At 46.5% G+C, this 14,247-nt stretch overlaps 1 protein-coding gene across 4 annotated transcripts in view; it reads right to left on the bottom strand.

The window, feature by feature from the left end:
- Positions 1–14,247, bottom strand: part of AGO2 (argonaute RISC catalytic component 2) — a 524,350-nt gene that overhangs the window by 151,417 nt on the left and 358,686 nt on the right. For all 4 annotated transcript variants that reach the window (XM_085604853.1, XM_085604855.1, XM_085604857.1 and 1 more), the window contains exons 14-15: positions 5,891–5,981; positions 4,477–4,671 (exon numbers count right to left, since the gene is read on the bottom strand). In XM_085604853.1, coding sequence (XP_085460979.1) covers positions 4,477–4,671; positions 5,891–5,981 — 286 coding nt within the window. The remainder of the gene's footprint in view (positions 1–4,476; positions 4,672–5,890; positions 5,982–14,247) is intronic.

Genomic DNA, 14,247 nt, shown 5'->3' with positions numbered 1-14,247 from the left:
CGATGGGCCAGATATACATGATTTTCCTCATATTCATCTTATGCTCGAGGCACATGTATCCTAGTGAGGAAATCCCTTCCTTATACCCCAATAGGGTCCGCCACGGACTAGCAGGGCCGATACTCCATTCTCTGGGGGAGAATGGCCACCTACTCCTTTACATTTGTTTCTTGCTATGGGCCGAACTCGGACGACCCAGAATTTTTCCGCATGCTCTGGGGAAAAATCCTAGAGATCGGTTCTACACACATAAGGGGGGGCAGACTTCAATGTCACAGTTAATCTCACACAAGACCGGTCACACCCGCAACCACATCACTACTCCCAGTCACAGGCCACCCTAAAGATGATAATGACAGACTATGAGCTGGTTGATGCATGGCGTCATAAAAACACATCGCGACGGGAGGGCACTTGTTACACTACGGCCCGGGCTTCCTGGTCCAGAATTGATGCTTGGCTCATTACCAAGGGTTTAGCCCACTGGGTGACACACACCTCCCATCTTCCTCGGGCATACTCGGACCATTCTCCAGTACTGGTTGCTATAGCCCCCCCCCCCCCCCCCCCGCACGTGGACTCTCCGTTTCTATGTTGGCGCTTTAATCTCCTCTCGTTATTAGATCTAGTCTTCAAGCAGGAACTAGAGCAGGAGATCACGGATTTTTTCCCTCGTATTGAGGAGTCGGTGGTGCAATACTCCACTGTGTGGAAAGCTTTCAAAGTGACCATACGTGGCTTGTGTATTGCAAAGAGTGGGGGGGTATTGAGTGACATCCGATCTACTCTGCGTAGATTGGAGACGGAACTTAAAAACATTGAGGAGGAATTGCAAAGTAGCCCCACACCAGAATTGCAAGCTAGATTGCGCGGTGTGCTTAATGACTACCACGAAACAGCGGAACGCGAATGCAAATACAATGGGAAATACTTTAGGGCGCGACAATACGGGGAGGGGGATAGACCTGGGAAAACACTGGCGTCCTTGATCAGACCTCTGCAATTTGCAAACATTATTCTTAGAGTGGAGGACGAGGATGGTCAAAGGCATAGTAATACGACTGAGATAGTGGAGACGTTCCGTAGGTTCTATAGAGGTCTTTATAGGACGCATAGAGATCAGCCAATCGACTTCTCCCCCTTTTTTGAGGATACAGCGATCGCCTGGTTGGGGGATGGGCAGAGGGAATTTCTGTTGAGACATCACGAGGATGAAGAAATTATATCGGCTATAATGCAATTACAATCCGGAAAAGCTCCGGGTCCGGATGGCCTACCGGCCGAATTTTATAAAACTTTACATCACCTACTCATTCCGGTGCAGCGCCACATATACGAGGAGGCTCGGGAGACTGGTATCCTTCCTCCTTTAATGAGAGAGGCGCGTATCATATCCCTACCTAAACCGGGGAAGCCCTCTACCTACTGTGATTCGTACAGGCCTCTATCCTTAATAAATGTGGACGCTAAAATTTTGGCCAAATTGATCGCTAATCGGATCAGTCCTCTTATGACAGCTTTGGGGCTCCCTGATCAATCGGGCTTTATGCCCACTAGAGGCACGTCCCATAACTTGCGCATATTATTCGCGATACTACACGATATAGACCCTGATCTAACCGTGGCGGCAATATTTCTCGACGCCACCAAGGCGTTTGACTCCCTGGAATGGGACTACCACGCCTTTGTTTTACAACGTATAGGATTTCCCGCCCCCTTCCTGGCATGGATCAATTTATTATATTCCGGAGTCCGAGCTAGAGTGATAGTTAATGGAGTTCAATCGGCCCCTTTTGCGATCACACGGGGCACCCGGCAGAGATGTCCCCTGTCGCCCCTGCTTTTTGCCATTGCCATCGAGCCTTTGGCGGCTAAAGTCCGGCAACAGTCCCGGGAGTTTGCGATGATATACCCAGAGAGGTAGATTCTGATTTCCCTCTATGCTGATTATCTGACATTATACCTGCGGGACCCGGCGGTCAGTCTTAATCCCATTCTCCGCTTGCTCATCCTTTTCGGCCAACTATCTGGGATAACTGTGAATTGGGGGAAATCTCAAATATTCCCACTTACAGATGCCACATTGGAGTTCGCTCCGGATTTCCCTCTTACATGGTGTTCCGATACTGTCACTTATCTTGGCATTCGGATCTCTCGATGCCGGGACGAACTGATGCGCTCCAACTACGGGCGCGCACTCGATCTTATTACGGATAAGATCTACAGATGGATTGCGATGCCTCCTTCCATGGCAGCTAGAGTATCGTTGATCAAGATGGTACTGTTGTCCAAACTACTCTACCTTTTTACCAACATCCCTCATGCTCCTAGCCGGCATATTTTTTAAAAAAGTATCAAAGATCAGCTGATCCGATTGACGTGGGGTGGAAGGCAGCCCAGACTGGCATGGGACGTTCTCACTCGGCCGTTTGAGTCTGGAGGACTATAAGTCCCGGATATGGAATTATATTTCATATGCGCCCAAGCGCACTTTGCGGCTTACTGGATGCACCCTCCCCCATACATGCCTCATCTAGCAATAGAAGATGGCTACAAGGCCCCTACGCCATGTACAGCATATCTAAGCACTACCGCAGTCCCTAGACACCTAGCATCTACAAAGGTACAATGCACTACCAGTGCCTGGCACGAACTGGCGCACAGACTTAAATGCCCTATTCTTTACTCGCCATTAGCGCCATTACAGGGGAGGCATGACCTACCAGTCACGACAGAAGGGGGATGCCGCTGTATGTTGCGGAAACTGTCCTGTCTTACTTGGGGCCAATTGTATGTAAATGGAAAGTTTAAAAATAGTGAGGACTTCTTTGGTACCCTGGCCCCCACTCCGTTGGAGCGGTTCTATTATGTGAGGCTTAGGCAAGACATGCGTTCGCTTACTCAGTGTTTCCCGTTGGAACCCCCGCATTATGCTTCTTTTACACACCCTCCTACAGCACACTCCTCCGGGGAAAATGTAGTGTTGCGTCTGTATTGCTCAACTCAAGAAGAGTGGGAGAGAGATCCGGCCCTAACCAAGGGTACATGGGAAGCGGAATTGGGAATTTCCATCACGAAGGACCAATGGTCCTATTGCTGTCGCCAAACGGGCGCCATATCTGCCAATAGCAGATTACGCCTTATACATTATAAATATGTTCATCGCCTAAACTACACGCCGGCTAGGCTACACCGTTTGCAATTGCGTGACACTGACTGCTGTGATAGATGCGGGGCGGGGGAGGCTGACTTCGGACACTGGCTTGGGGCTGCCTGCGGCTTCGGGAATATTGGAGGGAGGTACTGCAGGCGCTTGACGAAATATCTGGGGCGCATGTGCCTGACGATCCTCTTACTGTGCTCTTGGGGTACACGGAACGAGTCCCAATCACGATACGGAGATATGTCTCCATTGCCCTCCTGCTGGCGAAGCGACAAATAGCCTGTCAATGGGGGCGTGGTCGTGTTCCCAAATTCAAGGACTGGATAAACGATCTCACACATTGCCAGGACCAGTTACACACACATGCTGAACTTATGCCACCCTCTTCACGCCCAAGAGATATCTGGGCCCCTCTTCTAACTTATCTCTTGGCACACACTGACACTGGGGACCCTGACCCTGGCCGAGGGGAGATCGAGGGAAGCGGTGGGGAGCGACGGGGTGGCGATGTGAATCTCCCAGACATGGAGGTGCAGTGATCACTTTATTGTGGCGCAGGGCCGGGGAAGGAATTGCGGGGTAACGGAACTATGGGGCTGAATGATGAGTGGAGACTAAATCGATAATGCGTTGGCATAACAGGCGAAAGACGGTGTTACTACTGTGACTTATTGAACTTGATGTTTTGGGGGGTACTTGTTTAAGAACCCGAGTTGATTATCACCCGTTATGCTTGCCCACCTGACGCGGCCGGCCCTTTGGGGTTGTAGGCAGCTTGCTGTGTTTGCTTCCCCACTGTCCTCGGCAAAGAATGTTATGCGCCGCAGTGCCGGTCCGTTGGGGATGTAGGCACCCAGCTGTGTCAGATCTTTATGATGTCAATAAAGGCTTGTTTAAAAAAAAAAAGGCTCCATCTGTGTAACCGAGGGTGCACGACCAATTCTGCACATTGTTCACGATACAGCCCCTGTTCTTGAGCATAATTAAAACCAAGAACAGTAGATGGCAGTCTATCATCATCTCCTAGCGTGGGCTGTCTAATCTTTCAGCAAATCTCTGAAAGTAGAGTTCAGAAAGGCTTTAATCCCACCTGTTTTACCATTTATGTCTTTTGCAGGCAGCTATCAGATACACACGTCCTAACAATATACCAGCCAGGAGATCAATACCAGTGTTTTTAATTACTTAGGATAAATGAGCTACAAGTTTAGAAAAATATATTGGGGATGGTGTCTGATGTCCAAGCCCAAGCTGCGCTAATAAAACTGTTTTAAGTCAAGTTTAGGTGATTGCTTAACACATGTATGTCTGACCTGTTGAAACTGTCCCTCTGATACACCATCTCGGTAAAAAATGATCCGGGTGGGTTTGAACCGTGTTGATTTGTAGAACTGAATCAGCAGCTCCCGGACCATGGCAGCTAGATCTTGTATAATTTCCTGGCGATGCTGCTGGACTCTGACTGTAGCACAGTATCGATTCGGATGTGCATCCATACTGCCCACAACCTATTTCAGAAAAAATGAAAATATTGGAGACTGTAAAATCAATACTAAAACAATTGTTACAACTGTAATGAACAAGGAAACTTACAGCAAATGTGAGAAACAAAAGGCTTGGGCTGAGTCTAGGAATATAGAAAATGCTGGTTTAGATGAAATATATTAAACACTTAAGATCAATTTCATTTTGGCTACAGGGTGGATCACAAGTGAACCTAAAGCATACCATTGTGGGGAATATATAACTGGAGGGAAAAATTATCTTCAGAAGCGAGTGGTTTGCAGATTCACATGCTTCACAATTCTTTTTCAGGACAACAAGCTACCAGAGTGCCTGCTTGGCACCATTTATCAGACAATAGTCATGTCTCAAAAAGGACTGGCATGACTACGGTGGATAGTAAAATGTTAAATTTAGGTAGCCACTCTGAAATCAATCTGGGCCTATATAATGCACATAAAAACATACTTTGATTTGAACCATTTTTCACTCAAACATTCTCCCAGAAACTGTAGTTCACATCCTGGCTGGAACTGCCTGAAATACAATTCTTCAAAAACCTGAATGCATAAACCGAGCAAAACATGTGTTTGCTATGTCTTAAGCCAATCTACTTTTAAATATTATTAAACTATTCTTATGTTGGATCCTACATATTTGTGTCTATTTTATGTACTAAGGATCGCTCACTTAGAATATGGGAGAGTGATACAAGCTCAGCGAGCTGCTACAAGTCTCCAAAAATATTCCTCTATTTTTATACTACACATCGGATTCACCTGGATGTTATTCACAGCATGTGTACAACCAAGCCCACTTTCTTATCTAAGAATATCTAATTCTACTACAAGAAAGAACACATTTCTACCTACGAGTATGCTTTACTGAAGAACCTTTATCAGAGGGCCCATCTCTTTACCCGCTCCCCAGCTGCAATAGAAAAAAACAAAGATCTCCTGGAAGACCTGGCCACGCTGATCTCTAACAAATGTTGTTTCGGTATGTACTCATGAGTAGGTGTAATTTAAAAAAATTATATCCTGGCCCACTCGGTCATCTTAATTACTTCATAAAATGAATAATTAGAACTGTATGCTGTTAAGTCTAAAAGTAAAACGAGAATCCAGATGCATTATTAACTGAACACCCATACTTTAAAATATTTAAATTACTATGAAACATGTCTAAGTGGGTGGGAATAAAAAAAACTATTTATGTACTTACTGCAGCAATTGACGGTTTTTTCCCATCTCCTGCTGGTGGATGTGTTACGTCTGCCCCAAGAAATATAACTGGTTGCTGAAACACTGGTGGTCTAATGGGGAAAAACACACTGGTATAATTTCTACAACATTTACAGCTGAGACAAAGCATTTGGAGTGACAACATCACTGATATTGCACAAATGTAGAGCGACAGACCAGTACCCTAGTAAGCTTGTCAAAATGTATAGGACAAAAATGTCCTGTATTGGCTCGAAGGAGAGATAGACAGTTAGCATTACTAATACGTTTGTTAATAAAAACAGTGTTTACACTTAATACAAAAAACATGGTGACAAAAGTAAAAGGTCTGCAGACAGATGATATTCCATTAATTTATCTGACACTGCTCTTCTGTTAATTGTGCATCACACTTCTGGTAATAAAGCTTACATCCATGGTTTTGCAGTATGGATGCAATGTACAGATCTGTATCGTGTAACTGTCCTCCAGATGTGAGCAGGAGCATACCAGAACCACCCCCCCCACTTTTTAAACAAACACTTAATTTCATTAATACAAATTATCACATACAGAATCAAATGGCAAGTAGTAGGCCTTAGAGGGTTATCTTAGTTTCTTTTTGGTGGACCAAGAAGAAAAGCATGGCTCTCAGTGCCCTAAATACAATGCTGAGGGACAGCTAAGGAAGCGGACGAGGAAGTGAGCAAGCAGCAACACGAACAAGGGAGGATGAGGTTCAAGCAAGATGAACGAAGGAGGGCAGGAGGCACGGGGGGGGGTGGAAGGGGAGTAGTACACATGGGCAGCAGCTGAAAAAGATGCACTCTGGTAGAGGGCTTAAGCACAAAAAAGTAGCACCCAATAAATGAGCAGTCGAAAGACATGAGTAATGCAAAGGGGAGGGACAAACACATGAAGAGGAAGTAAGCCTAAAGCAGTTGACCAATAAGAAGCAAGCAAATGAGAATTTCAATGAAGCCAACCAATAGCACGAAATGAGTGGCTATGAACCACACGGTTATAAAACAAAAGGTCTTCAAGAGACGGTGCATGCACTATCTAGGGGAGACCTAAAACAGTTGTGATAAATACATGTTGGCACATCTGGGACAGCTGCTACCATGGAGAACTTGAGAAACGTCACGGCTAATACCATTAAAAGCCTGTAGGAAGCTGGTTCCTTATAAACTATACCAAATAGAGGTATACAGTGCAAAGAGTCTAGGCATCCCTTACAAGTGGACAGGGCTTGCTTTAGCAAACCCAAGGTGATCTCTTAGAGGGTAGTGTGGTCGAACAGCCTTAAGCTTATCAAAGATGCACACCAATTTATGAAATAATGCCTATCCTTATATAATATTTGGCACCAAGATCACCACAATTAGAGATGTAAATTTTGGTTTAGAAATGTTTAGTTTTCAAAAAAGCGACAGTTACTGCAAAGCGGTAATGTTATCCAATGGAGGAAAGACGTATACTGCATACAGTTACTTACTTCACAACGACTTATGGGACCAATCTTTAGTGCTTAGGGTGACTAGGGGGCAAGGTCCAAAGCAGCACCCACAGGTTACCTCAGGCAGCACAGGGACGGCCGGATGCAGAGGTGAAAAACAGCGTCAGGTGGCCCGCGTAAATCAATGGGGATCGGTGCGGTCACAACGCCACTGCAGGCACAGAGGCCAGTCGGGCTGAATCACCAAGTGGGCTCAGGTCTCATGATGCTCGGGGACATGGGGACACCTTGGGTTCTCTTCTCCACGGGCCAGGTCTGCTGGGTACAGAGGTGTTCTGAGGCGTCAGGTTTTTGTCACCAGACACTTGCTGTAGAGGGGGCCTGCACAAAGAGGCTGCAGGCGGCGTCAGGAAGTCAACAGTTTCTAACCCCAAGGTGGATTTCCTCTATGGAGGGTCCAGGCACCACACTGGCACCATTGACCCACTTCGACTCGAGCAAGGCGGCTCGGGTGCAGTGGTGTCTGGTTTTAGCGCCTTGAGTCCTTATAGGTCTCTTAGGGTCGCCTGCAGGGTGCAAGGATGCAACTCTACTATTCCTCAGGAGTTCCTGGGTCATTGGAGGAAGGCTGCCAGTTCTCCCAGGCTTGTTGAGGTACAGCAGCTTCAGGAAGAGTCAACTTTGGCCCAATAGTCGAGGACAGCAGGCAGACCGGCAGGTTTGGGGCCAAGTCAGTAGCTGCTCCTCTGCTCTTGCGGCTCCTCAAGTTAAGTCTTTACTTTCAGGTCAGCAGGATCTGATTTTGTGGTGCCAGGGGCTCACCTAAATACTAGAATTAGGGGTGTTAGGGGCATGTAGGGTAGTAGCCAATGGGCTACTCACCCCTGGGGTAATTACGCCCCCTGTATGACCACTTTCTACGGAAAGTGGGCATAACCCTGTTCCAGAGTTCCCAAATTTCGCAACTGCATCAGGTAGCTCACTTTAGGGGTGGAACTAGCCTGAGGATGAACACATCTGTGGTGGCAAGCTGGTCTACACCTGTCAGCCATCACACTAGAAGTTGGTAGGTTTACAGGGGGCACCTCTAAGGCACCTTCTGGGTCCATGAATTAATAAATACATCACTGGAATATATACCAAACATCTTTAGTTTCAGTGAAGTCATCGTGTAGCTGTGGAACTCGTTTTTATTACCTTTACCCAGCACATGTACTTAAAATGGCTTCCCTGGTTACTTTTACTGGCAGTAATTGGACTGGACAGCACAAGGGCATATTTGCTCATACAGTTATGTCCACACGTAGCATAGTGCACCCTGCCTTAAGGCTGTAAGCCCTATTGTAGGGCTGGCTTACCTATCCGGTATGCAGTGTCTGTAGGCATGGCACACAGGGCTGTGTGCCAGGTCATGTTTTCACTTTTGTCTGCACCTAGACATCCAACCTGCAGTGGCAGTCTGCATGAGGTTGGTGAGGGGTCCCCTAGGGTGGCACATAAGGCAGCCCTTAGGGATCCTCTTTAGTCTCCTTGCCCTAGGTACCACGGGTAACATTTACTAGGGACAGGGAGTGCTAACTGTATTGCCAATTGGTGAAACAATTGTACAGTTTAGGGGAAGAGATCTGGCACTGGGAATCTGGTTAGAAGGAACCCAGTGCACTTCCTGTCAACATTGCACTAATTATCAGGTGGGAGAAAGTGCCTCTATTGACATGGTTATCCCACACTTTGACTGTTTTTGATTGTAGTGAACAGGATACCCTGCCAACCAGGTCCCCTGTGCCAGTGCTTTTTACCTAAAACATATCCACAATTGGTACTTCTGCCACCCTGTAAGTCCCTAGTTAGTGGTATACTGGGTACCTAGAGCCTGGGAGCTGAAGAGATTGCCCTCAGACCCCCCCTCACTAGGACCATGCCACTGCCCTTACAGCTTGCATGCCCTTGTGAGGGGAAAAACAACAAAGTTGACAAGGCAACCTGCATGGGTGCCATTCCAGTCAGCACCATTTGAAGGTATAGGTAAGTCACCCCTCTAACAGGCCTCACAGCCCTAAAGCTGGGTGCACTATACCACAGGTGAAGGCATATCTGCAGGAGTAGATATGCCCCTGCAATATTTAAGTCAATTCTTAAATATTTTAAGTGCCATGGAAGCCATGAGGAGTACATGGGCTGGGGGACTCGACAAATTAAGTTCCCAAACACCATGATGGCTTCCCTGAAGCCAGGAGTATTTGGTACCAAACAACTTCTTGTAATAAAACCACACTGATGCCAGAGTGAGATTTATTACACCATGTACTCAGAGGGTACTTCAGAGGTGTCCCCTGAAAACCTACTGACCCTGGTGTGGGCACTGACTGGCATTAGGCAGCCTGCCACAAACACACGTTTCTTAACTCCTGGGTGGAGAGTCTTGGCTCTGTGGGACCAGAAACAATGCACATCCAAGGCAGAGGTGTCACCCAGGATGGGCCCAGTGCTCGAAGGGGAAGCGTCAAAGGCCTCTGCTGCTATCAGCAGATGGCAGCCCCTGGTTTAAACCCCCACTTTGGGAGGGAAAACCGGCAGGAAAACTTAAGACACTAGGAGGTGTGCCCACCTTAACCAACCCCACCTCTCAAGTGGAAGAGATTAAGTTAAGCACACTTTTTAGTGCCCTCCATCTTGAAGATGTGGGGACTAGGAGTATGCCCCCTCCCACAGGAGGGTGGCATAGTTGAGGGTGCAGTAATCCCAGTTTAAATGCCCATTGGCCCTACCGGCTACTCCCCCAAAAAACCTGTAAATCTAGTTCTAGGAGGCCTCCCTCAGACCTTGAAACTAGATCTGCAACGACCTACGAAGACATCCCGAAAGCAGACCCTGCAGAGAAGCCTGAAGACGACTGCCTTGGCCCCAGCCCTACCCGCCTTTTTCCAGCTTAGACGAGCCTGCAACCAATAAGGCGACCTGTCTTGCAGCCAGCGACCTCTGAAAAACATGTGCGGGCTGCTGCCTTCGAAGACGACTCCAATCTCCAGTGGACAGCGTATCTGCTCAGAAGAAATCAACTCCAAGGACTCCTGCACCATCTGGAACTGCGAGTCCTGCTTACTTTGCACCTGACGCCCACGGCCAGAGTGGCTCACCTGTCCAGTGAAGTCTCTCCAGAGATCCTGACCTCGAATCCCGCGTTGGCTGACCTCTCCTGACCTCCACGACAGCACCTGCAGTATGAATCTGGAGGCTCCCCGAACCCTTACAAGCCCTGTAAGAAGGAACAGGACGTCTAAAGGCACCCCTTCACGCGTAGCCCCTTGTCATTGGTGAGCTTGACCAGTGGTGCCCGTGACCCCAACTTACCTGTGCCGTCGCTGGTTTTTTGCCTGCACCCTCCGGTTCAACGCCTGCAGCCTCTTTCCCAAAAGAAGAATCTCCATTGAAAAGCACTTGGCGCCCAACATTGAAATTACACCCTGCACCCGGCCACCCCTTGTGCCGTTGGCGGTGTATGTTTGGTGATGCTTTGTGCGCCCCCCCCCCCTCCCTGTGCTGATCCTAACACCCAAAGCTTGGCCCCTGCAACTGATCTACTTCCTGCAAGTAGTGTGGCTTCAAGCAACCCCCAGTCTCCATTGAAACGCATTGGGCGAACTTCGATTTTGACCTTCCACCGTCACCTGACCCTTGCTGACCTTTGGTCCCAAAGACTGGAATTTTATGTGTTATAATTACCTGTTAAACCACATTATTGTTTTCCTCCATAAGATAAAATTTAACTCTTTTTAAAGTATAAAGTATTTTTAGCTAAAACATACTTAACTTATGGCTAAGATCTTGGTCTTAAAATCAAGTACACAGATTTTTATAAAAACGTATATAGATTCCCTTTTTGAGTTGTGTGTCAGTTATTGGTCATTTGTGTGCAATAAATGTCTTACACTCCTCTGTGTTATACCTAAGGCTGCTCGCCCATACTACAACTAATAGAGCACCTTGGGTCTTACAATGAGCACAGTACACTATTAGGAAACCCCTAGACTCTGTGCACGGTATAACTACCCAGTGGCATGCCATAAATGGAGCCAGCTTCCAACACCAGGCAAAAAGTGGGGGTGACTATGTCAAAAGGGGGCACTTTCAACAATGACTATTAAGGAAAACAGAGCAGGAAAGCAAGCGGGTGTTCGTAGCCACTGAGAGGCCCACGAGTGCGGAGGGCCAGTATGGTAGCCCCTAAATGTATGATGAGCAGTTTGTTTTTTTGTTGTTGAATAAAACAAAGAATCGGTACAACGGCGCCAAACAAAGACTGAAATAAAAGGTGTTTGGCCAGATATACCTTGTGTCAGGATTCACAGTAGACAGTGTACAGAATTTGAAGGCTGTTTGCACATTGAAAAGGATTATGTTACTTACCCAGGAAGCATCTGTTCTTGGCATGTAGAGCTGTAGATTCACATACTTTGCATACTCCTGCCATGTAGTGTTGGGTCCGGATGTTTGCAAGTTGCTTTTCTTCGAAGAAGTCTTTCCTAGTCACATGGTAAGGCGACTCCTTTCGGTGATAGTGCGCATGGGCATCGACTCCATTGTTAGATTGTTTTCCCGCAAGAGGGTGAGAATGGAGTAAGTGTAGTATAGAGATGCCCATGCGTATGAATGTATATTTAAGAACTGCAACAACTATAGGTGCCCAGGGAGGTGGGTGGGCGCATGTGAATCTACAGCTCTACATGCCAAGAACAGATGCTTACTGGGTAAGTAACATAATACATTCGAGGCATGAGTGCTGTAGAAATACATGCTTTGCATATACTACAAAGCAATATATTCCCAAAGCGGTGGCTCACCTGTAGATGTTGCAGTTGTTTGAAGGAATATGCTACTTACCAGTATACATCTGTTCTTGGCATGTAGAGCTGCAGAGCCACACACTAAGGATAAGATCGCCATCTGGTGTTGGGCTCGGATGATTGCAGGTTGTTGTTGTCTTCGTAAGAAGTCTTTGGTCACGAGATAGGTGACTCCTCCTCTGGACAACAGTGTGCATGGGCATCCACTCCATCCTCAGATTGTTTTTTTCCGCCATTGGGTTCGGATGAACTTTTTTCCGCTCCAGCAGAAAACTTCTAGCAATCACAACAACTCTTTAAAATTTACAACTCGACGTCGAAATACCATCGGACCGACTCCGGACGCGGCTGATGGAAAGGACACCCTTTAAAAATGCCCCCAATGTGGAGCAAAGTTCCCCCACAGTGATCACCACGAGGTCTGTATATATAAAGAAAATATATGCTTGTTTTATTTTAGAACCAACAATTGGATTTAAAATATACTTTCTCAGAATGAGATGCGTTATATAAATACTTTTGCAATAAGCAATTGACTTTTGTAAACAGTTACAAGTGGTTGCAATAGGCAACTCCATTTTAAACACAACAATGCATTGAGCTCAATGGAAATTTCAAGTTATTTGTAACAGATTACTTTTAGGATTACTTTTGGAATTCCAGGACTGGATCCTAGATTCAGTCCTGGGTCAGTACTTAGAATAAAGTGATGAAAGTCGACTTAATTACTGTGATTTTTAAACAATATTTAGCTATTTTAAAAATTGACACTTGGAAAATATTTCAAAGAAAACAGTCAATGATTCCCTATGGAAGAAAATTCAAGTTGCAGGTACAGTATGTTCTCGTTACTTTTGTAATCCAGTACTGGGTGCCTAGACTCAGTACTGGGACCTTTATCCAAAACAGGTAAGTAATTACGTTTTCAGATATTATACGATTTTCAAAGAATATTTAAAGATTGCAGAAATTGACACTTAGAAGAAATTTTACCGAAAAACAGTCAATGATTTCCTATGGGAGAAAATTGGGTTATTGGTAAGTACAGTTGTAAGTATTTTTCAGAGTCAGTGCTGGGCACCAAGATCCAGCACTGGGAGCTCACCTAAGGGCAGGTGAGTATTTTCGTTTTTGTTACTCGGCTGATTTTTGGTGAATATTTTAAGATTTGAAAAGTCCACACTTAGAAGAAATTTCAGGAAAAAGCCAGTCAATGTTACCCTATGAAGAAAATAGAGTTATCGGTTTAAAGGTAAGTACTCGACTGGCAGAGTTGAGGTTCTGGGCATAGACTCAGGGGTCCCCCAGGGTCAGGTAGGTAGAGTTGGTTCACCCTCAGCGACTCTGGGCGGCCGGGTGCAGAGAGAGTTAGGCCCAATGTTATCCTATGAGGGATAGGGGGGCCTTGGTTGGTGACTGCTGACTAGCTGTGGGAGCTGGGCTCCTGGTCACTTACTCAGGGCAAGTGGGGAAGTAGGTAGGTGTAGAGGTTGCACTGCCAGGGCCACTTGGGCGGCTGGGTGCAGGGTGCTTTTGAGCCTTCGGGCACCTCCGTAATTTTATTCCTTCGCTGTCCCTACACCGATCTGATGTTTTTTGTACCCATTACAGGTTTCATCTGATTGAAATGTAAATGTATTTTTGGCTTTTTAAAATTGTCGGAATTATTTGCACTGGTCCGTATTCCCGCTAGAAACCCGTTCTAGTCTGTCTTCTCTCTTTTCACAAAAAGCCTCTACCTAAGATGGCGCCGCTCTTCACCGCTCTAGCCTTCCCATACTCCTTTTCAGTATTTACGGACACTTCCCGCGCTGCACCCTGTCACTCGAGTCACTGCTAACTCCAGGACCTGGCGGATCACTGGTAAGCACTAACTCCCCCTCGTTACGGCTTTTTACATTGGTTCACGCACCATGTTAATAGAGTTGTCTTTTTTCACAGTGCATTGCCACGCCGCCTTAAATTGAGGTCTGTAATTTGTGCCTCTCACCAGACCACAACGAATCCAGCTGTCCAGCCTGCGCCGCATTCCGTTCGAAGAAAAGAAAATAAGGT

The sequence above is a fragment of the Triturus cristatus genome, chromosome 5_1 (assembly GCF_964204655.1).
Source record: "Triturus cristatus chromosome 5_1, aTriCri1.1, whole genome shotgun sequence".
NCBI lineage: Eukaryota > Metazoa > Chordata > Amphibia > Caudata > Salamandridae > Triturus > Triturus cristatus.
This window is presented reverse-complemented; position numbering and strand designations above follow the sequence as displayed.